Below are 22,593 nucleotides of genomic sequence, written 5' to 3' on the forward strand. Positions count from 1 at the left end.
ACAGTGCGATTTTCTTTCCTGCAACCATTTGTTGCAGGAAACAAAAATCGCTCGATTCCCCCATCAACACAATTAGTGTTGATGGGGGAATCCCTCCTGCTAAGCTATTGTGTTCTCACCGGGAGGGGGGCTATCCCGGCTGGGAGAAGACACAGCGATTATTGCTAGCAACTATAGCCACTGGCAGTAATCTCATTAAATTTCCAACAGGCTGGTTGTACCCCCAAGTTGATTGATCGATCAACTTTTTGTACAATCAGTCTGGCCATAAATGGTTTGAATCTCAGCTGCTAATCCAGCCAAGATTCAAACCATCTATGGCCAACTTAAAGCAGCGTTCCACTCGGTTTTGTGTTTGCTAAAAGTCAGCAGCTACAAAAAGTGTAGCTGCTGACTTTTAACTACTTGGGACCCGCGCTATAGTCAATTGACGGCTACAGCGCAGATCCCAAAATCCAAGTGGACGTCAATTGACGTCCGCCCCTTTGGGCGGTCCCCGCGCGCGCTCCAGAGTGCGCAGCGGGGAAAATCTGTGTTGGCCGTGTCCCTTGGACACAGCCAATTACAGATCGCCGCGAACGGCCAATCAGAGTGGCCGTTTGCGATGCGATCTGTGCGGCCAATGAGAGATGATCTCATATGTAAACATATGAGATCATCTCTCATTGCCGTTTTACACAGAGACAGCGTTGCTGTCTCTGGAGAGGAGACCGATCTGTGTCTCTTGTACATAGGGAAACAGATCGGTCACCCCCCCCCCCAGTCACCCCCCCCTCCACCTACAGTTAGAACACTTTATAGGAAACATATTTAACCCCTTCCTCACCCCCTAGTGTTAACCCCTTCAATGCCAGTCACATTTATACTGTAATTAGTGCATATTTATAGCACTGATCGCAGTATAAATGTGAATGGCGCCAAAAATGTGTCCGATGTGTCCGCCAAAACGTCGCAGTCCCAATAAAAATCGCAGATCGCCGCCATTTCTAGTAAAAAAATAAATAATAAAAAATAATAATTCTGTCCCCTATTTTGTAAGCGCTATAACTTTTGCGCAAACCAGTCGCTTATTGCGATTTTTTTTTTTTTTTACCAAAAATATGTAGAAGAATACGTATCGGCCTAAACTGAAAAAAAAAAAATTTTTTTTTTTTTTTTAAATTGGGATATTTATTATAGCAAGAAGTAAAAAAATATTGTATTTTTTTCAAAATTGTCGCACTTTTTTGTTTATAGCGCAAAAAATAAAAACCGCAGAGGCGATCAAATACCACCAAAAGAAAGCTCTATTTGTGGGGGAAAAAAGGACGTCAATTTTGTTTGGGAGCCACGTCGCACGACCGTGCAATTGTCAGTTAAAGTGACGCAGTGCCACAAGCTGAAATTTCACCTGGTCAGGAAGGGGTATATGTGCCCAGTAAGGAAGTGGTTAAAGCAGAAGTTCAACTTTTGAGTGGAACTCCGCTTTAAAATCACATATTCAGCCATGTAAATGTAACCTTAGTGTAAGGTGCTCTCACCAGACATGAGGACCCTTGGCGTTGGGTGGCGAGATTACATATTTTGTCAAAAATACAATTAAATGATATTGTATTGCCTTTTAAAGTGGCAAAAAGTAAGGGGGAAGAAAGTGTGTAGGGATATCCTCACCCCTTAAACACTGTGCCAGCAAAATGTCCTCCTCCAGCCATAAGAATCACCACTGTTGGTTGGTCCTGCAGACTCTTCACACAGCTCAGTAGCTGTTCTGCACTCACTTCCATGTCCTGAAATACACAGATTGCCTTTAATATCTGAGTAGTGTTCAGCTGTCCATATGTGGCAGTCACTGTGAATTTACCTTTGTTACCCCCAGTACACAGCGGTACACGGACAGCAGTTTCCCCTGACCATTCCTGAACAGGATCCTTTGGGAGTGGTTTGGATGACCCAAGTCCAGAGAGGACTCCAAACTGGACTCAAGGGACGTTCTTGATTCCTCTTCATCTGAGCTGTCCGAATCGGAGCCAGAAATACTGGACACGTCCCCTGCAAGAGAGCAAAATCAGATTTCGTGCCACAATCTTCATTACCTCTCACCCGTATCCTACATTCTGCCCCGTCCACCTGACCCTTGTCATGTCCGTCATTCCTCTCACCTTCCTGCGTCTTGTTCTGGAAGTCCTCCTCGCTCAGAACACCTGCCCCCTTGATTCTCCGTTTTAGATTAAAGCGATGCCAGTCCAAAGTGTAATGTTCTTTCTTTAAAATAAATAAACAGAGAGGAATTTATTCATTTATTTTTAACAGGAAAGTTTTTATTTATCTCAAAAATAAAGAGATGACACATACCTCACTTTTAAGTACACAATGAGGTTTATGTATACAAAGAACCATACGGCACACAGTTCACTTAGAGAGAGTACAATACACCTAATGCGGAACAGCAATATTGCAGTGTGCTTTACACATCTGGAGGATGCAAACAAGCAGAGCTTCCCTGCTGGTCAGGGCTCAACAAATCCCGGGCGCCAGGTCTCCATGGCGACTAGAAATAGGGTCCTGGCGACTTGGCTTGGAAGGGGGGAAAAAAAGTGAGCTAGCGCTCTACCAATCGCGGCGATACCTCACGTGTGGTTTGAACACCGTTTACATATGCGGGCGCTGCTCACGTATGTGTTCGCTTCTGCGCGCAAGCTCGTCGGGACGGGGCGCATTTTCTGGCTCCTAACTTTTTTAGCTGGCTCCTAGATTCCAAGCAAATTTGTCAAACCCTGCTGCTGGTGCGGTTTCTTTAGGACTTGTGCCTTAACCGACGACTCCTGTGTTACGTTTTTTTTCTTTGTCTGAATTTCTCACTTCCTGTTCCTCCTCAGTAAGCTGTTCTGGCAGACTAACCCCCAGCCAGAACGGCTCGGATGATGGGGGCAAGCTTATTGAGGAGGAGCAGGAAGCGAGAAATTCAAACAAAGAACAAAAACATTTAGAAGGGAAATCAAAGGAAAAAGTGAACAATGCACTCGCTTAAAGAAACCTATTTAGAAAACAAAAAAAACAACCTTTACAACCCCTTTTAACCACTTAAGGACCTTGTCTGTTTTTCAGATTTGGTGTTTACAAGATTAAAAGTATTTTTTTTTGCTAGAAAATTACTTAAAACCCCTCAAACATTATATATATATTTTTTATAACACCCTAGAGAATAAAATGGCGGCCATTGCAATACTTTTTGTCACACCGTATTTGCGCAGCGGTCTTACAAGCGCACTTTTGGAAAAAATGAATTAAAAAATAAGACAACAGTAAAGTTAGCCCAATTTTTTTTTAGATTGTGAAATATAATGTTACCCAACATGTCACGCTTCAAAATTGCGCCAGCTCGTGGGTTACTTTTATTCCTATTACAAGGAATGTAAACATCCATTGTAATAGAAAAATGACAGGTCCTCTTAAATATGAGATTTAGGGGTCAAAAAGACTTCACATCTCATATTTACACTAAAATGCAAAAAAGAAAAAGAAAAAGAAAAAAATTGTCATTTGAAAAAATGACAAGAAAATGTCACTTTAACCACTTAAGACCCGGACCTTTAGGCAGCTAAAGGACCTGGCCAGTTTTTGCGATTCGCTAATGCGTCGCTTTAACTGACAATTGCGCGGTCGTGCGACGTGGCTTCCAAACAAAATTGGCGTCCTTTTTTTCCCCACATATAGAGCTTTCTTTTGGGGGTATCTGATCTCCTATGCGGTTTTTATTTTTTGCGCTATAAAAAAAAATAGAGCGACAATTTTGAAAAAAATGCAATATTTTTTACTTTTTGCTATAATAAATATCCCCCAAAAATATATAAAAAAAAAAAAATTCCCTCAGTTTAGGTCGATACGTATTCTTCTACCTATTTTTGGTAAAAAAAAAAAATCGCAATAAGCGTTTATCGATTGGTTTGACCAAAATTTATAGTGTTTACAAAATAGGGGATAGATTTATTGCATTTTTATAATTTTTTTTGTTTTTACTACTAATGGCGTCGATCAGCGATTTTTTTCGTGACTGCGACATTATGGCGGACACATCGGACAATTTTGACACATTTTTGGGACCATTGTCATTTTCACAGCAAGAAATGCATTAAAAATGCATTGTTTATTGTGAAAATGACAATTGCAGTTTGGGAGTTAACCACAAGGGGGCGCTGAAGGGGTTATGTGTGACCTCATCTGTGTTTCTAACTGTAGGGGGGTGTGGCTGTAGGTGTGACGTCGTTGATTGTGTTTCCCTATATAAGGGAACACACGATCAATGACGGCGCCACCGTGAAGAACGGGGGAGCCGTGTTTACACTCACCTCTCCCCATTCTTCAGCAACGGGGACTGACCGCGGGACTCCAGCGGCGATCGGGTGCGCGGGTCCCGCGGCAACGGAGCGAGTCGCGTACACAAGCCGGCGGCAGGTACATTGATGTGCCCAGTCGTGCCATTCTGCCCACGTATATCGGCGTGAAGGGGTCCTTAAGTGGTTATGGTTAAACCGCTTCTCTTCCAATTTCAGTGAATGGTCACGTGTCTTTTTAAACTCTCGCCGAAAAGTTTTTTCCCTATGCCAAGGTCTGGTGCCCAGAACTGGATACTCTAGATGTGACAGGACCAGAGTCTTTTAGAGTGGGAAAATTATTATTCAGTATGGCAGGGTTTGACAAATTTGCTTGGAATCTAGGAGCCAGCTAAAAAAGTTAGGAGCCAGAAACGCACCCCCGTCCCGCCGAGCTTGCGCGCAGAAGCATACGTGAGCAGCGCCCGCATATGTAAACGGTGTTCAAACCACACATGTGAGGTATCGCCACGATTGGTAGAACAAGAGAAATAATTCTAGCCCTAGACCTCCTCCGTAACTCAAAACATGCAACCTGTAGAATTTTTAAACGTCGCCTATGGAGATTTTAAAGGGTAAAAGTTTGTCGCCATTCCACGAGCGGACGCAGTTTTGAAGCGTGACATGTTGGGTATCAATTTACTCGGCGTAACATTATCTTTCACAATATAAAAAAAAAATTGGGCTAACTTTACGGTTGTCTTATTTTTTAATAAAAAAAGTGTATTTTTTCCAAAAAAAGAGCGCTTGTAAGACTGCTGTGCAAATACGGTGTGACAAGTATTGCAACGACTGTCATTTTATTCTCTAGGGTGTTAGAATAAAAAATATATATAAAAATATATATAATATTTGGGGGTTCTAATTAGAGGGAAGGAGATGGCAGTGAAAACACAGGGGAAGCTCCATTAGCATTGCTGGTTGTCTTGTCATGCCAACGGCCACCACAAAATGGCGCCAGATCACAGAAGGATGCATAGGCCTGCAGAAGGCCGCAAAGCCGCGGCCTCAATTACCGGCCGCCGCGGCCCGACGCGTTCACGGGGTATCCTGTGTCTCTCCGTGCGCCCCCACCTGCACCGCCGCACGATTACGTCGGGCCGCGCCGGCCCGATAATTGAGGCCGCGGCTTTGCGGCCTTCTGCAGGCCTATGCTTCCTTCCCCAAGCGCCAGGTCGCTAATTCTAGTCGCAATTGCAACCTGGCACCCAGATTTTGTTGAACCCTGCGCTGTATGAAGAGGGAAAGAAAAATCTAATTGGATAGGCAACAGAGTATGCCTCTTCTAGATAGGGTGATAGTTGAGCTCAACTGTATCAAATGGCTCCCAAAACCAGAGCAAGGAATTAAACACAGAGCCATACACGTGTCTTCTGAAAGGAATCCAAATAACAGTTACCTGTTCCTCTCTGCTGTCAAACGTGGACTGACAAGTAGTGCAGCTCATCCGATTTGAAATTTCCAGAATGCTGGACCCTCTGTTTTCACAATTTTCTAAATGAAAATGATAACTATATGTTATAAAAAAATAATAATAATTAGGTATGCAAGGCATGACTCAACATAGAGCTGACCTCCGGCCTTCCCTTCAGTCTTGCACAGTTGTACCGGCTCCTCTCCTGGACTGAAAAGCTTACTCTGATTCCCCTGCACACTGAGCTTCTCACAATGTGCAATAGAAGCTGCAACAAGTCAGAGAGAGCCTGCTTTATATGCTGGCAGTAGGATGTCCAGCATCTTCTAACTCTTCCCTTCCCCAACCTGACTGTCTTGGGCCCACCCCTTTTGATCACTGGCTTTAAGTTTTTCCAATCATGGAGACTTAAACAGGCCATACATGATACACTTTTCTCATTCGATTTTCTTTAGATTTACCTTCAACTGTGTAGTGCAAGGGCCGGCCTGATTGCATACAAATGGAAAGGGTTTTGGTGTGACCTCATATTATATGGTTTTGGTAAATCTAAAAAGGAAAATTGTACAAGAAAATAGTATAATGTATGACCAGACTAAAGCCTCGTACACATGAAAACAGGAAAACTGCCAGGAGAGGTTTGGCTGGGAATCCCGACCGTGTGTATACTCCCTAGCAGTTTTCCCGTCAGGAAAACAGTCGGGAATCCCAACAGGAAAATAGAGAACCCTGCTCTCTATTTTCTCGTCAGGTTTCCCGGCAGAGTGTTTCCTGCTGAGAAATCCGGTCGTCTGTATGGGTAAAAAACCGTGCATGCTCGATAACACTTCGAGGCATGTGCGGTAGCATACAAGGTTAGTGTGGGGTGTAGCAAGATGGCGGCGACTGCATCGAATGTGACGAGACACCAGCTCGTCATAGTCGATGACGTCACCGCGTTCTTGCCATTCAAAAGAATGGCAGGATTTTGTGTGGCGGTGTGTATACACGGCTTTTTAAGTCAAGCCTGCTAGGAATCCCTTCGGGAAAGCCAACTTTTTTCCCCCCCCCAATGGGATTCCTGGTCGTGTGTACAGGGCTTTAGAGTCCTTTCACACTGGGGCCGCTCCACGTTAGCGGTAAAGTGACGCTGTTTTTTAGTGGTGCTTTACCGCTGTTATAGCAGTGTTTTTCTGCCGCTAGCGGGCTCTGATTTTAACCCCCAAAGAAGAGGTTAGAAGCGCCCGTGTTGTGGTGCTTCTGAAGCGCTGCCCATTCATTCCAATGGGCAGGGCATTTTCATACAGCACTCCCAAACCTCCCCCAAGATGCTGCTTGCAGGACTTTTCTGAATGTCTCACCAAACGCACCGCCCCAGTGTGAAAAGTCACACTTAAATGAATGGGAGGCGCTTAAGACAGGCAATTTCCAGCGCTAAAGCGCCTGAAAACCGCCTCAGTGTGAAAGGGGTCTTAGACCCTTATGTGGGCGTTACCTAGGGCGGTCTCCATCAATAGCAGCCTGCCTGTGAATTCTCACTTCTCCAGACTGAACGCCACCCATCAAGGCATTTTGATATTTGCATAACTCCACCCAAGAGCCAGCCCACTGCGTGCATCAGATTATGTCTGGTGGGAGGGGCTACAGGGGGCTGCACATTGCTTCCTGAAAACATCCCAGCCCCCTGCCTCAGTGCACTTTTCAAGAACCCTTAGGGTTCTATATGTACAACCCCCTGTAGCCCCTCCCACCAAACATAATCTGCCTGCTTTGCATAGAGAGGCACAGAAACCCAGCAACATTCCGCAACATCACTGGGTCAAAAATAAGGGGGCAGATCCACAAAAGAATTACGCCGGCGTATCTCTTGATACGCTGCGTAATTTCAAATTTTGCGCGTCGTATCTTTGTTTTGTATCTACAAAGCAAGATACCACTGCATCTGGGATCGATCTGACAGGCGTACGTCTTAGTACGCCGTCGGATCTTAGGTGCATTTTTTCGGCGGCTGCTAGGTGGCGTTTCCGTCGAATTTCACGTTGAGTATGCAAATTAGCTTGTTACAGCGATCCACGAACGTACGTCCGGCCAGGGCATTTTTTTACGTTGTTTGCGTTCGGCTTTTTCTGGCGTATAGTTACCCCTGCTATATGAGGCGTACTCAATGTTAAGTATGGCCGTCGTTCCCGCGTCGCCTTTTGAATTTTTTACGTCGTTTGCGTAAGTCGTTCGCGAATAGGGATTTGCGTAGAATGACGTCACCGTCGTAAGCATTGGCTTGTTCCAGTTTAATTTCGAGCATGCGCACTGGGATAGCCCCACGGACGGCGCATGCGCCTTTAAAAAAAAACATTGTTTATGTCGGGTCACGACGTATTTACATAAAACACGCCCCCATCACAGCCATTTGAATGCCGCGCCCTTACGCCGCCAAATATATACTACGGCGCAAATTCTTTGAGGATTCGAAAAAAAAAAAAAAGTTACGGCGGCGTAGTGTATCTTAGATACGCTGCGCCCGGCAGAGATATGCGCCAAGGTACGTGAATCTGCCCCACTGTATGTATTAAAAAGGTGAATGGTTAGATTTTAACATTTCATTAGCAGATTAGGGGAATTGGGATGCAGAGAAGACAAAATATAAGCAGATTTCAGGCCTTTAACCACTTCAGCCCCAGAAGATTTGGCTGCTTAATGACCGGGGCCATTTTTAGCGATACGGCACTGCATCACTTTAACTGACAATTGCGCGGTCGTGCGCCGCTGTACCCAAACAAAACCGGCATTATATAAGCGCTGCTCAGTCTGGGAGGGAGGAGCTTCTTTTCAACAGAGGAGAAATAGAAGGATCTGCAATTTTACCAGACTGTCCTGTAGACCGCAAGGAAAAGTATTTTTTTCCTGCGATTCATTCTATTGAACGCAAGAAACAGATAGGAAGATCGATACTGCTCAAGGTAACACAGACAGTTATTATCTGAGTTACCTCTATACACAGGTCTGTCCATTGTTTTCAGCCTGTCTCCCTATTAAGATGCCGAGCATTATAAAGCACAGTGTAGATTCTTACCTGGGAGTTTCGGTTTATCTTCTGAAAATCCCTCTTTTGCATTTTTATTATTATTCAGGAAAAGTTCTGAGAACAAATCGTTTTCTGGGTTCAGGTCAAAGAGGCACAAGGTCTGTGATCCAGGGGACCTGCCAACATTGTTAAGAGAAGAACATAAGAAGAAGAAAGCATGTCATCAATTACCATCTCAGCCCCGGAAAAATTTACCCCCTTAATGACCGGGCCATTTTTTGCGATACGGCACTGCGTCGCTTTAACTGACAATTGTGCGGTTGTGCGACGCTGTACCCAAAAAAAATGCCTTACCCCCCCCCCCCCCACAAATAGAGATTTCTTTTGGTGGTATTTGATTACCTCTGTGGTTTTTATTAATTACGCTATAAACAAAAAAAGAGCAACAATACTTGAGTATAAGCCGAGTTTTTCAGCTGAAAATGCCCCCATCGCTTATACTCGAGTCACCTTTTTGCACCTGATCTCCTGGACTTTGGGGACCCGGTACGTAGGTCCCCTGGACCCCAACCTTGGCACACATGTAGCCCCACTCTTTCTCTATAAGTGTGCAAAGTTTGTTGTCCGGGGGACCTACGGCCGGGGAGCACCGATTTTTCAAATCCGGGCACCCCTTCCATAGACTCCCATGTTAAACGGTAATTTCTCTGGTGACTTTGGGGACCCGGTACCGGCCAGTTGTAGGTCCCCTGGACCCAGAACTTGGCACACATGTAGCCCCATTTCTCCTCTACAAGTCTGCATAGATTGTTGTTGTCTGGGGGACCTACGGCTGGGGAGCACCGATTTTTCAAAACCTGGGCACCCCTTCCATAGACTCCCATGTTAAACGTCAGTCTAGTCATGAACACAGTGAGGCATGGGCACAGTGAGGCATGGGCACAGTGAGGCACGCAGATGAACACCCTAGGCTTATACTCGGGTCAATACGGTTTGCCAGTTTTTTGTGGTAAAATTAGGTACCTCGGCTTATATTCAGGTCGGCTTATACTCGAGTATATACGGTACTTTCTGCTTTAACCACTTGCTTACTGGGCACATATACCCCCCTCCTGCCCAGGTGAAATTTCAGCTTCCGTCACTGCGTCCCTTTAACTGACAATTGCGCAGTCGTGCGACGTGGCTCCCAAACAAAATTGACGTCCTTTTTTCCCCACAAGTAGAGCTTTATTTTGGTGGTATTTGATCACCTCTGCGGTTTTTATTTTTTGTGCTATAAACAAAAAAGAGCGACAATTTTGAAAAAAAATACAATATTTTTTACTTGTTGCTATAATAAATATGCCCCATTTATTTTTTTAAAAAAAAACATTTTTTTTCTCAGTCTAGGCCGATACGTATTCTTCTACATATTTTTGGTAAAAAAAAAAAAATCTCAATAAGCGACTGGTTTGCGCAAAAGTTATAGCGCCTACAAAATAGGGGACAGAATTATTATTTTTTATTATTTTTTTTTTAATAGTAATGGCGGCGATCTGCGATTTTTATTGGGACTGCGACATTATGGCGGACACATTGGACACTTTTGACACATTTTTGGCACCATTCACATTTATACTGCGAACAGTGCTATAAATATGCACTAATTACTGTATAAATGTCACTGGCATTGAATCGGTTAACACTAGGGGGTGAGGAAGGGGTTAAATGTGTACCCTGAATAGTGTTCTAACTGTGGGGGAAGGGAGGTGACTGGAGGAGGTGACCGATCTGTGTCCCTATGTACAAGGGACACAGATCGGTCTCCTCTCCCCCTGACAGGACGCTGTCTTTGTGTGAGCCGGCAATGAGAGATGATCTCATATGTTTACATTCGAGATCATCTCTCATTGGCCGCACAGATCGCATACCAAACGGCCAATCCGATTGGCCGTTCATGGCGATCTGTGATTGGCCATGTCCAAGGGACACGGCCAGCACAGAATTTCCCCGCTGTGCGCTCGGGAGCGCGCGCGGGAAACGAGGAAAGGGGCAGACGTCAATTGACGTCCTGCTGGATTTTCAGGTCAGCGCTGAAGCCGTCTTTCGGCTATAGCGCAGGCCTCAAGTAGTTAATACATATCCAAAAAAATAATAATAAAGTTATATATATATATATATATCGTTATTTGTTTTGCCCGAGCCCGCCAAGAAGCTGACACTATGCAGCTGCGGATCGGGAAATGACTTGCTGCCTGTGATTAGTGCTGCATAGTGTCAGCTTCTTGGTGGGCTCGGGCACACGGGGTTGCCAACACACCCAAGCCAATCTTTACTGCCATGTGATTGACTGATTAGCAATTTGTGTTACCAAGCAATTAAACAGGTGTACCTAATAAAGTAGCCGGTGAGGATATGTGCAACTGTGGGTAGGAGTTGGCTCAGGTGTGTGGTCGAAATCCTATGTGCCCGATCCCGCCAGGAAGCCGAAACTGTACCATACCTCCCAACATTTTGAGATGGGAATGAGGGACATCTACTAACAAACGTATGTAGGCATAGGACACACCCCTTGCCACACCCCCTTAAAGGAGAATTAACCCAAAAAAAGGATAATTAAATCCACAAGTGCTTTTTTTTTTTTTATCACTACTATTCCTTTATAGTGGCTTTTAAAATGTACAAATGCAGCGATTTAGAAATTGGACGAAAGATTTAGCAAAGGGAAACACTTTTTGAAAGATAAAAAGTGCATTTTATATACAACTATATAGATCAGACCAAAATGAGGGACAAATGAGGAGGACAGAGGGACATTTCTCTAAATTAGGGACAGTCCCTCGAAATCAGGGACAGTTTGGAGCTATGCTTTACACCTCTAATCACAGGCAGTGAGACATTTCCTGGTCTGCAGCTGCACAGATCGGGACATGTCTCAGTGCCTGTGATTAGAGGTGTGCAGTGTCAGCTTCCTGGCTGTGATTGGCTGTCGGCTTTGACAGCTTCTTGGGGGGGATAGTTCAGGTGGGTTCGTACTATTCCCTGGCTGTGGTCGGTGGCGGTGCATCCAAAGGGACGCAGGAGCGCCGCCCCCTCTGGCTCGCTCACAGCCACTAAAATATACAGATTCATACACTGTATGAATCTGTATATTTTCGCCGCTAGCGCCCACTATTCAGCTGGCCGGAAGTTGAGCGCCGGTCAGCTGAATAGCGGCAGCTGACTGGCTTTGTGGAAGTGCCTATCAGGGCCAGCGGCCGAGTACAGCCCCGAGGCTGTAGTCGGCTTCCTGAAGCTCATCCTCGGGATGTACCGGCCGTGCGTCCGAGGATAAGACTGACAGGCGTCTCAGCCAATCAGGTAGCCTGATTGGCTGAAGCGTCATCGAGGGCGGGACGAGGGACATCGAGGGACGTAGAAGCCATAAAGGTAAGTGCCGGGGGGGGGGTACTGGGCACGGTGGCTACAAGTGGGGGCACAGTGGCTACAAGTGGGGGCATAGTGGCAACAATTGGGGGCACAGTGGCGATAATTGGGGGCACAGTGGCGACAATTGGGGGCACAGTGGTGACAATTGGGGGCACAGTGGCGACAATTGGGGGCACAGTGGTGACAATTGGGGGCACAGTGGCGACAATTGGGGGCACAGTGGCGACAATTGGGGGCACAGTGGTGACAATTGGGGGCACAGTGGCTGTGTTTGATGGCATAGTGGTGACAATTGATGGCACAGTAGCTGCGTTTGATGATATGGCACAGTGGCTGTGTTTTGATGGCATGGCACGGTGGCTGCGTTTTGATGGTATGGCACAGTGGCTGCGTTTTGATGGCACGGTGGCTGCGTTTTGATGGCATGGCACGGTGGCTGCGTTTTGATGGTATGGCACAGTGGCTGCGTTTTGATGGCACGGTGGCTGCGTTTTGATGGCATGGCACAGTGGCTGCGTTTTGATGGCACAGTGGCTGCGTTTTGATGGCACAGTGGTTGCGTTTTGATGGCACAGTGACTGCATTTGATGGCATGGCACAGTGGTGACAATTGATGGGTACAGTGAGGCTGCAATTGTTTTTTTTTTTTCCGTTTGCGGCCCCCCAACAATTTTGAGCACCAGCCGCCACTGGCTGTGGTACTGATCCAATGGCTACAGTGATTTAATAGGGAGTTCTGATTCCATCTGTCATAACTGTTTCAGGTAAAAGAGCACTGAAGCCAAATGATCAGCAACCAACTAGTATTCCAGAAGGAGGTTGTGTCATGTTAGCTACACTTCAATAGAGAACAATGAACATTCTCCCTCTCCGGCATATGGCAGGACCCATCTCACAGCTGACAGTCCCACAGAAGACCCCGCCCCTCCCCATCCTCCTGTATTGTAGACAAGGAGCAGACAATATATAAAAAACATAAGACAGTCATCAGAGAGACATCCCAGGCACTCTCACCCCTCCATGCTGCTCACGTGGGTAACCAGCTGTCCCTTTACTTCCGCATATGACCTCACTTCCGCCCAGCCTTTCCCAAGGAGGTCTGGCTGCAAAGTGGAGCTCCAGTATTGACAGGAAGCATGTGGCCTCCACTCCACTCTTTTTTTTTTTTTTTTTTTTATTGAACTTTATTGTAACAAACAATGGATGGCTGAAGCTGGAGCTCCACTGTTCACAGGAAACATGTGTCCTCCACTCCACTTTTTTTTTTTTAAATTAATGAACTTCAACCGCTTTATCCCCGGAAGATTTTACCCCCTTCTTGACCAGAGCATTTTTTACAATTTGGCATTGCGTCGCTTTAACTGACAATTGCGCGGTCGTGCGACATTGTACCCAAACAAAATTGGGTGGTATTTGATCACCTCTGCGGTTTTTATTTTTTTGAGCTATAAACCAAAGAAGAGCGACAACGTTGAAAAGAAAAAACACAATTAAGCGGATTCAGAAAGACTTACGACGACGTATCAGTAGATACGCCGTCGTAAGTCCGAATGCGCGCCGTCGTATATTTAAGCGTATTCTGGAAACCAGATACGCTTAAATTTGGCCAAGATACGACCGACGTAAGTCTCCTACGCCGTCGTATCTTATGTGCATATTTATGCTGGCCGCTAGGGGCGTGTACGTGGATTTACGCGTCGAATATGTAAATGAGCAAGATACCCCGATTCACGAACGTACGTACGCCCGTCGCAGTAAGATATGCCATTTACGTAAGACATACTCTGGCGTACAGATAAACCATCAAAAAGATGGCGCAGCCCATGCAAGGTATGGACGATGAAACAGCCGTCGTATTTTACGACGTTTGCGTAAGCGTACGTGAATGGGGCTGGGCGTAGGTTACGTTCACGTCGAAAGCATTGAGCCGACGTTATTACGTAGAGAGTATTTGCGACGTGATTCTGAGCATGCGCGTGCATGCGCCGTACAAACGGCCCTCATTTACATGGGGTCACGGTTAATTTAAATGTAGCCCGCTCACTAAAAGCCTACTTTGAATTAGGCGGGGTTACAACGGCCCATTTGCGCTACGCCGACGTAACTTACGGAGCAAGTGCTTTGTGAATACTGTACTTGCCTCACTATGTTACGTCGGCGTAGTGCAAATGGGATGCGTTACGCCGGCTTAAACATACGCCGCTCTACCTGAATCCGGCTAAATATCTTTTACTTTTTGCTTTAATAAATATCCCAATTTTTTTTTTTTAAATCAATAAAAAAAGTTTCCTCAGTTTAGGCCGATACGTATTCTTCTACATATTTTTGGTAAAAAAAAAATCGCAATAAGTGTATATTGATTGGTTTAGTTATAGCGTCTACAAAATAGGGGATAGAATGATGGCATTTTTATTATTTTTATTTTTATTATTAATGGCGGCGATCTGCGATTTGTATGGGGACTGCAACATTATGGCGGACACATCGGACTACAGGGATCAGTGTTATAAAAATGCACTGATTACTGTAAAAAACTTACACTGACAGGGAAGGGGTTAACACTAGGGGGCGATCAAGGGGTTAAATGTGTTCCCTCTCTGTGTTCTAACTGAAGGGGGGAGGGGACTTACTAGGGGAAATGACAGATCGCTGTTCATACTTTGTATCAGTCATTTATCCCCTAAGAGAACTGCTGCTTTTAAAATTAAACATCTAACCAGTCAGACGGAGTTGTAAGTATTGTATTTCACTATATAAACTCACTTTACTGTTAAAAATAAGTGTAAAATGCAAAACTCCGATTGGTGTAACAAGATGTCCGCTTTCCCACTTCTAATGCCACGTACACACGCTCGGAATGTCCGACAACAAATGTTCGATGGGAGCTTGTTGTCGGACATTCTGACCGTGTGTAGGCTCCAAACATTTTCTGTCGGAATTTCCGCCAACAAAAATTTGAGAGCTGGTTCTCAAATTTTCCAACAACAAAATCCGTTCTCGTAAATTCCGATCGTGTACGGACAATTCCGGCGCACAAAATTCCACGTATGCTCTGAATCAAGTACGAGACGGAAGCGCTCGGTCTGGTAAATCTAGCGTTCGTAATGGAGATAGCACATTCGTCACGCTGTAAAGGATTGAAAAGCACGAGGCTGAAAAGCGTGAATCGTCACTCACCAAACTTCTACTAACACGACTGCCTATTGAACTCCTCTTTTCTAGTGCCGTCCTACGTCTTGTACGTCACCGCGTTCTCGGGGTTCGGAATTTCTGACAACATTTGTGTGACTGTGTGTATGCAACACAAGTTTGAGCCAACATCCGTCGGAAATGTATCCACAGTTTTGTTGTTGGAATGTCCGATCGTCTGTACGCGGTACGAGACGGAAGCGCGTACGTGAGTGTAAGTGTATCTGTGCGGGATGTAGCAAGATGGCGGAGATGAAACGTCACTTCCGTTCAGGGCTTTTTTTTCTCAGACAATAGGTGCAGGAACTCCCCCTTTCCAAGTCACCCCTTTTCTCCGCCCCCTACCCACCTCCCAGTACCGCCCCTTTTAGACAATATAGAACCAAGTATAATTTTGTGGTTCTATGTAATTTCTATGGAATTTGGTAATGATATCAAGGGAAACTGTAAAATAAATTCCCTGTAGCCAGCTACAATAGATTCCCCTAACAACAATGGACCAACCACAACAAAATCTCCCCCCAGCAACAATAGACTCCCAGCAGCATCAACAGATCTCCGCACAACCAGCATTAATAGACTCTCTGGCTACCATCAACAATAGACCCCTCCCCCAACAGTAGACCTCTTTCAGCAACAACTGACCCCCCAGCAACATAAGGCACCCCCAGCAACAATAGGTCCCCCACCAGCAAAAATAGACCTCCCCAGCAACAATAGACCCCCCTGCACAAATAGATCCCCAGCAGTGAGCATCAATACCCTGCAGCACACCCCAGCACCCTTTCCATTACATACAGTCAGTCCAGGAGGTGCCGGAACTGCGTTCCCCAGCGTTCCCGCTGAAAAAAAGCCCTGCTTCCGTTACACATTCTAATTCTTATCTGACGAAACAACGGCAACCAGACTTCTTGTTACACCCACCGGAGTCTTGCATTTCACATTTATTTTTAACAGTAAACTGAGCTTATACAGTGGAACCTCGGTTTAAGAGTAACTTGGTTTGAGAGCGTTTTGATTTGCGAGCAACTTTTTTTTTTAATTCTGACTCGGTTTGCGAGTGTTGACTCGCAAGACGAGCAGAATTCAAGCAAAATAGGCCTGAAGTACCTCATTTGGCCTGAGGTACGGGGCGCAGGATCCGAGAAAAGCCGAACATTGGCCTGAGGTACGGGGGCACAGGAAACGAGCCAAAGTGTCCTCGGGCCTTTTCGGCCTTTTTCGGCTCTCTGGCGCCCCCCCTGGCAGCATGCAGTATTGCATCCCATGGAAGTCAATGCGGAACAAATTATTTCCATTTCCATTGACTTCAATGGGAAAACTCGCTTTGATATGCGAGTGCTTTGGATTACGAGCATTCTCCTGGAACGGATTATGCTTGTAATCTGAGGTTCAACTGTATAGTGAAATACAGTATTTAAAAATCTGTCTGACTGTTTAGATGACGACCCGTCAGAAATGGTAACAGAAGTGACTTTCCGTCGCCGTCATCTTGCTACACCCCGCACCCCTCCACAGTAATGATACAGTGAGAAGGGGGCAAGCCGACATCTTGTTACACCCACCAGAGTTTTGCATTTTATAGTTATTTTGTAGCTTTCCATAGCAGGGCAGAAGAATTTGCATCCAGTTTATTTTGACCTTTATCCCTTCAAATATACGGTGCCCTTGATGAAATGACAGGTGCTCTTTAAATAAAAGGACTCATTCTTGCTGGTAGTTAGAATCTTTAATATTTGCAAACAAAATGAAGGTTTCCTATTTAGAATAATAAGCTGTCAGGTTAGCAAAACAGCGATATCAGAACCGATTCAATCATACAGTTTGTGGTGTACATAGATTTGCAAAACAATGGGATAAAGAAATATTCCTGAACTTTGTTTTATCAGTGCATGTTATCTCAGCTTGCAGAGCTTGGATTCATTGAATGAGTTTACCAAAAATGTAAATATTGCAGAATATACAGCCTCATGCTACATAACCATGCTCTATTTCCTGCTCAATTAACTAAATTATTAATGTATCTTAAAATAGAAAACTATCTTTAGATAGATTTTTACTCCAAAAGTATTTTATTAAAATAAATTTGATACAAATAAAACGATTTAAGTAAAGAAAAAATAAAATCATTGATTTTTATTAGGGCTGTGCAAATTAACTTTTAATTAATCGATTAATCTTTAATTTTTTTGATAGATTAAAATCTTTTTGATTGGTACTCACCTCTCCGCCGGCTTCTGGGCCTTCAGGGAGTTCCGTCGGAGATCCGGTGACGTCACGGACACTGGCGGGGCTTGCCGTGTCCATCTGAAGGGCTCCTTTGCTGTGCCTTCATATCTGCATGCCGGCGGGACCTTACTATCTGCCACACGCAAGGGCTGTTACACTTCCCTCTATCACTTCCCTCCATCACTTCCCTCTATCACTTCCCTCTATCAACCTGGCATTCTACAGCCATCCACTGGGAGTTGTGATAGTTCCCTTCACGGGACATCTACATGCCGACGGACTGATGTTAACCCCTCCTCATCTGGATTCAGCAGTGGTATCGTTGTACACATTTTTATACCAGTATCATACTTCGTTACATGTTTTTATGACTGCTTTTGGTACTGTTTGGTATTACTCGCACCATTTTTACAGTTTATGTAGCTACATCGATTTTATTTCCAGTACAATATTTATTTAGTTACCTACTTGAAGACTATAAAAGTTTTAATGCTATTCCCATCGAGTGCTGCCTTTGTGTGTTTTTTGGCATCCTGCTATCCATTTTTCCAGTGGTTGGTAGCTGCACTGGGAATCAGCCTACAAGGAGATCAGCTAAAAGTAGTTGGATCTGTATGTGCGTTATAATTAATCGAAATTAGTCGATTAATCTATTAAAAAAAAAACGATTAATCGAACAGAAAAATTTTGATCAGTAACAGCCCTAATTTTTATCCACCCTGCCAAAAACAGACGGGTGGTGGTCTTATTTTTCATCCGTCCAGCAGGTCGGATGGCATTGGATGGAAACAGACAAGCAGTCCTTTCCATCTGATTGCCCCATAGAGGAGAGCGGGACTGTGTCTGTGTTCGCTCTGCATAATGGAGTGGACACGGACCTATCATCTGCCTGCTCAGTGGAGAGATCCTCCGCACAGCAAGTGGATTCTGCATAGCAGAGGCGCCTGTATGTATGTGTTTGGCATTCAGTGCATACTAAGAGCCGGTTCACACTGGGGCGACTCAGCCGCCTGACAATTTGCGTCCCATTCTATGCAATAGAACCGTTCTAATAAGAGAGACGCAAGTCGCTCCGACTTAGAAAAAGGTTCTTGTACTACTTCGGGGGCGACTCGGGGCGACCTACATTGACTTCAATATAGAAGTCATTTTGCAAGTCGCCTCTGAAGTCGTCTTCAGGACGTCTTGCCGAGTCGCCCCCAAAGTCGTGCCGCCCCAGTGTGAACCGGCTCTTACAGGTTCATTTGCGGGGGGGGGGGGGGGGATTTTTTATTGAGAAAAAAATATATAAGCTGCTGTTTAAAGGTGCATTCACACCAGGTGCGGGAGGACTGAGTTGGGCGGCTATTCCAGCGCAGTCCCACCGCAAAATGCCATGCACTACTTTTTTATTAGTTTTTTATTATCATTTCTTTTTTTTAATTATTATTGTTTATATAAACATTGCTTTTTTTTTTTGTTTGTTTTTTGTATTAAATTGTAGGTTCTAAGAACAAATGGCTAAATGAGTGCAAAACTCATTAATATGCAGGCTGGGATACCAACTGTTTTTTGTTGTGTATAAAAAAAGTTATAATTTATAGAATATGGCGTCTCTCTTTTTTGGTATCTGGTGCCAGTAAAACCCATAGGGGCATTTTTAAATCTTTCAATGTAGGAGGTGAACTGGCACTGGGCATTCCACCAGGTGGCAGAATACAGGACCCTGAAGTAGTATAGACTTCAGCCACACGATGGTGCTAACACACAAGAACATTAAAGGATACTGACATGGTCAGTATTATGTCAATGTCATGTTTAAATCAATACAAATTCATATGTAGCTGTTTCATCAGAATATGATATTTATGCTACACAATAAATACATGTTTTTCTACATCGACTGCTTTGGCTAGGTCATATCGCTAACCTCATTTAAAGTCCCAAATTCCCCCCTTTTTGTCTACTGGTTCTTTAGGCATACCCCCCAACTTTTTGAGATGGGAATGAGGGACACCTATCAGAAAAAGTATGCAGGCATAGGACACGCCCCCTGTCACACCCCCTTAAAGGAGAATTGTACAAAAAGATTGGATAAACCCACAAGTGCTTTTTATTTACCTCTATTATTCCTTTTATATTGGCCTTTGGATTTTACAAATGCAGTAATTTAGATAAAAGGTTTAGCGCTGGGAAACACTTTTTGATAGATAAAAAGTGCATTTTATATACAACTATATAGATCAGATCAAAATGAGGGACAAATGAGGAGGAATGAGGGACAGAGGGACATTGTTCGAAATCAGGGACAGTTGGGAGCTATGCTTTAGGCCCCTTCCACACGGGGATGGATCCGTCAGCGGCGCCCGCCAGCTCAGCGGGAGATCTCTCCGTTCATCTCCGCTGAGCCGGCGGATGACAGGTCCCTCTCTGCTCACTGAGCAGGGAGGGGCTTGTCGAGCGCCGCTGCTTGTCTATGGAAAGATTGGACGAAAACGGACATCATGTCCGTTTTCATCAGATCTCACCCAATCCGATCCACCAGGACCGATGACAACGTATCGCCATCCATCGGATTTTAGCGGATCGGATGTCAGCGGATATGGTCACCGCTGACATCTGATGCTATCAAAACAATATATTCACAAAAAATACACTAAAACCATTATCAGCAGATAAAAACACAGCTAATTTGACAAAATTCCTGAATGGACGGGCAGGTCCATAGTAGGTGGTAGAAGGAGCCGTTGGGGTTTCCACATTTAGGACATTTGGGGCTTTGCCCCCCGGCCGGGAACTTGGAGAGGTGATAGGGCATCAGGTATGACCTATGGAGGATGTAGAGATGGGTAAGGCAATCAGAGAACTTAGGGGACACATTTACATGTAGCGAGTGCCTCCTCCCAATCCTCATCCATCACATTGCCCAGGTCGGGCTCCCAATGGGGCTTCAGCTGGTAAGCAATGGCAGTAGCCGTGGGCAACATGAGGTAACTATATATTCACATATGTAAAATAAATCATATGATAGAGCCTCTCACCATGCACGCATGTGCTGAATCACCTATGATATGAAAGATGACGTCTGAGGAAATGCTCCCAAGGGGTCCAAGGGGTATCGCTGGTCACAGAAGGAGAACACCCATATAGGGGTGTATATATATATATATATATATATATATATATATATATATATATATATAAAATCTATCATGTCATTAAATTTGATCAAACGAACTGGAGGCTTCTTACCCTCATGGGTTCATACAACGCAATTGCGCAGTTTCTCATGGGTGTGCCTCTACGATTAAAGGGACAAGGCCATACTAATTACCCACCATATCACTTTAAGAAACCGCAATGTGACCAGTTTGACCCGAATGTAAATCCTCCAAGAGCCACAAGCCCATGTATTAGCCAAGGAGAGTAGTTACAATGGACTGGTTGGTATATGGAACACTAGAAAGGTCATACATAAAAACCATAGTAAGTGACATAAAGTTTGACACAGTAAATATGACATTAAATTGTCAACCTCAAAAAAAAATACTCTCACCTTTGCCATATGCTATAAAGCATCCACTGATCAATGGATAACACCTAGTTACTTTTGAATGTAAGGTGATAGTGACTCAATAATAGGGGAGATAACAATGACCCACTCAAAGTTTCCAAGCTTGAAAGATCTTCAGGGCGACAAAAACAGAATCGTGAGATTTTGAATACATTTTGGTATCTCTCAGGCCGCGTACACACGGTCAGTCCATCCGATGAGAATGGTCCGACGGACCGTTTTCATCGGTTCACCGCTGAAGCAGACTGATGGTCTGATGTGCGTACACACCATCAGTTCAAAAACCGATCGGGTCAGAACGTGGTGACGTAAAACACAACGACGTGCTGAAAAAAACGTTCAATGCTTCCAAGCATGCGTCGACTTGATTCTGAGCATGCGCGGGTTTTGAACCGATGCTTTTGTGTACTAACCATCGGTTTTCTCCTATCGGTCAGCGGTCCATCGGTTCGATTTTAAAGCAAGTTCTCTTTTTTTGGCCCGAAGGACAACAGACCGATGGGGCGTACACACGATCGGTTTGGACCGATTAAACTGAACTTCAATCCGTTTTCATTGGTTTGGACCGATGGTGTGTACGCGGCCTTAGGCTGCATTCACACCTGAGCGTAGCGTTTTCGGTAGTTTTTGCGCACGTTTTGTCACGCATATCCACACGTATTCGCACGTTTGCATACAGCGTTGTCCGACGTTTTTGAACTTCGTCGTTTTTTATTTTAGCCAATAGGAAAAATGATCATCTCTTTCATCACTTGTTGCTATGTTTGTAGATTTTTATTATCTTCTTCCTGGGTGAACGTTCTATTTCACAGAACAGATTAAAGCGACAAAACGCCCGTAGAAACGCTCGTTGTCGCGCTAGACGATTGAATCGAGCGTTTCCATTAGTTTCTATGGGAATACAAACGTTCAAAAACGCCCAAATCATACAAACGTTCAGAAACGCCCAAATCAGCCCGATTGAGAATAATAGATTTTTACCCCTCTAGCGTTTTATAGCTTCAGGATTCAGGCTACAAAACGATCAGGTGTGAATGCAGCCTTAGAGCCTGATATCCAGTATCCAAATATATATAGCCAAATTCAAATCTATAAAAAATTATCCTGAAATTACTTTCAGAAGATCATTATCTTTAAAGGAACTTGTCCAACTTGTTCATAGCCATCACTCCGTTCAATGTGGTAGGCAACCCCACAGACTTAAAGGCCCAGTACTGTGTGTCAAATTCAACTTTTGTCAATATATATGGAAAGCATCAGAGATAATGCTACCCAATGGAAGAATTTATAGAGATACTGTACATGTCAGTCACTGTGGAATATACACGGGAGCCTGAGAAAACGTTATGTATTGGATAATACACAAGACAACGGGGATTTAGCACTTTATTGTTTTGGACTTAAAATTTTTATTTTACCACTAAATCGTGTGTACTATCAAGCAGATCAG

The 22,593-nt window shown here is 44.5% G+C and overlaps 1 protein-coding gene across 1 annotated transcript in view; it reads right to left on the reverse strand.

Moving 5' to 3' along the window:
* The window catches only part of ANKZF1 (ankyrin repeat and zinc finger peptidyl tRNA hydrolase 1), a 53,095-nt gene extending 39,828 nt beyond the window's left edge, over positions 1 to 13,267 (reverse strand). The window contains exons 1-6 of the mRNA XM_040358150.1: positions 13,187 to 13,267; positions 8,813 to 8,940; positions 5,749 to 5,843; positions 2,139 to 2,241; positions 1,841 to 2,028; positions 1,651 to 1,766 (exon numbers count right to left, since the gene is read on the reverse strand). Coding sequence (XP_040214084.1) covers positions 1,651 to 1,766; positions 1,841 to 2,028; positions 2,139 to 2,241; positions 5,749 to 5,843; positions 8,813 to 8,940; positions 13,187 to 13,194 — 638 coding nt within the window. The 5' untranslated portion in view covers positions 13,195 to 13,267. The remainder of the gene's footprint in view (positions 1 to 1,650; positions 1,767 to 1,840; positions 2,029 to 2,138; positions 2,242 to 5,748; positions 5,844 to 8,812; positions 8,941 to 13,186) is intronic.
* Positions 13,268 to 22,593: the final 9,326 nt, after the last annotated feature.

This window comes from Rana temporaria, chromosome 6 (genome assembly GCF_905171775.1).
Source record: "Rana temporaria chromosome 6, aRanTem1.1, whole genome shotgun sequence".
Taxonomy (NCBI): Eukaryota; Metazoa; Chordata; class Amphibia; order Anura; family Ranidae; genus Rana; species Rana temporaria.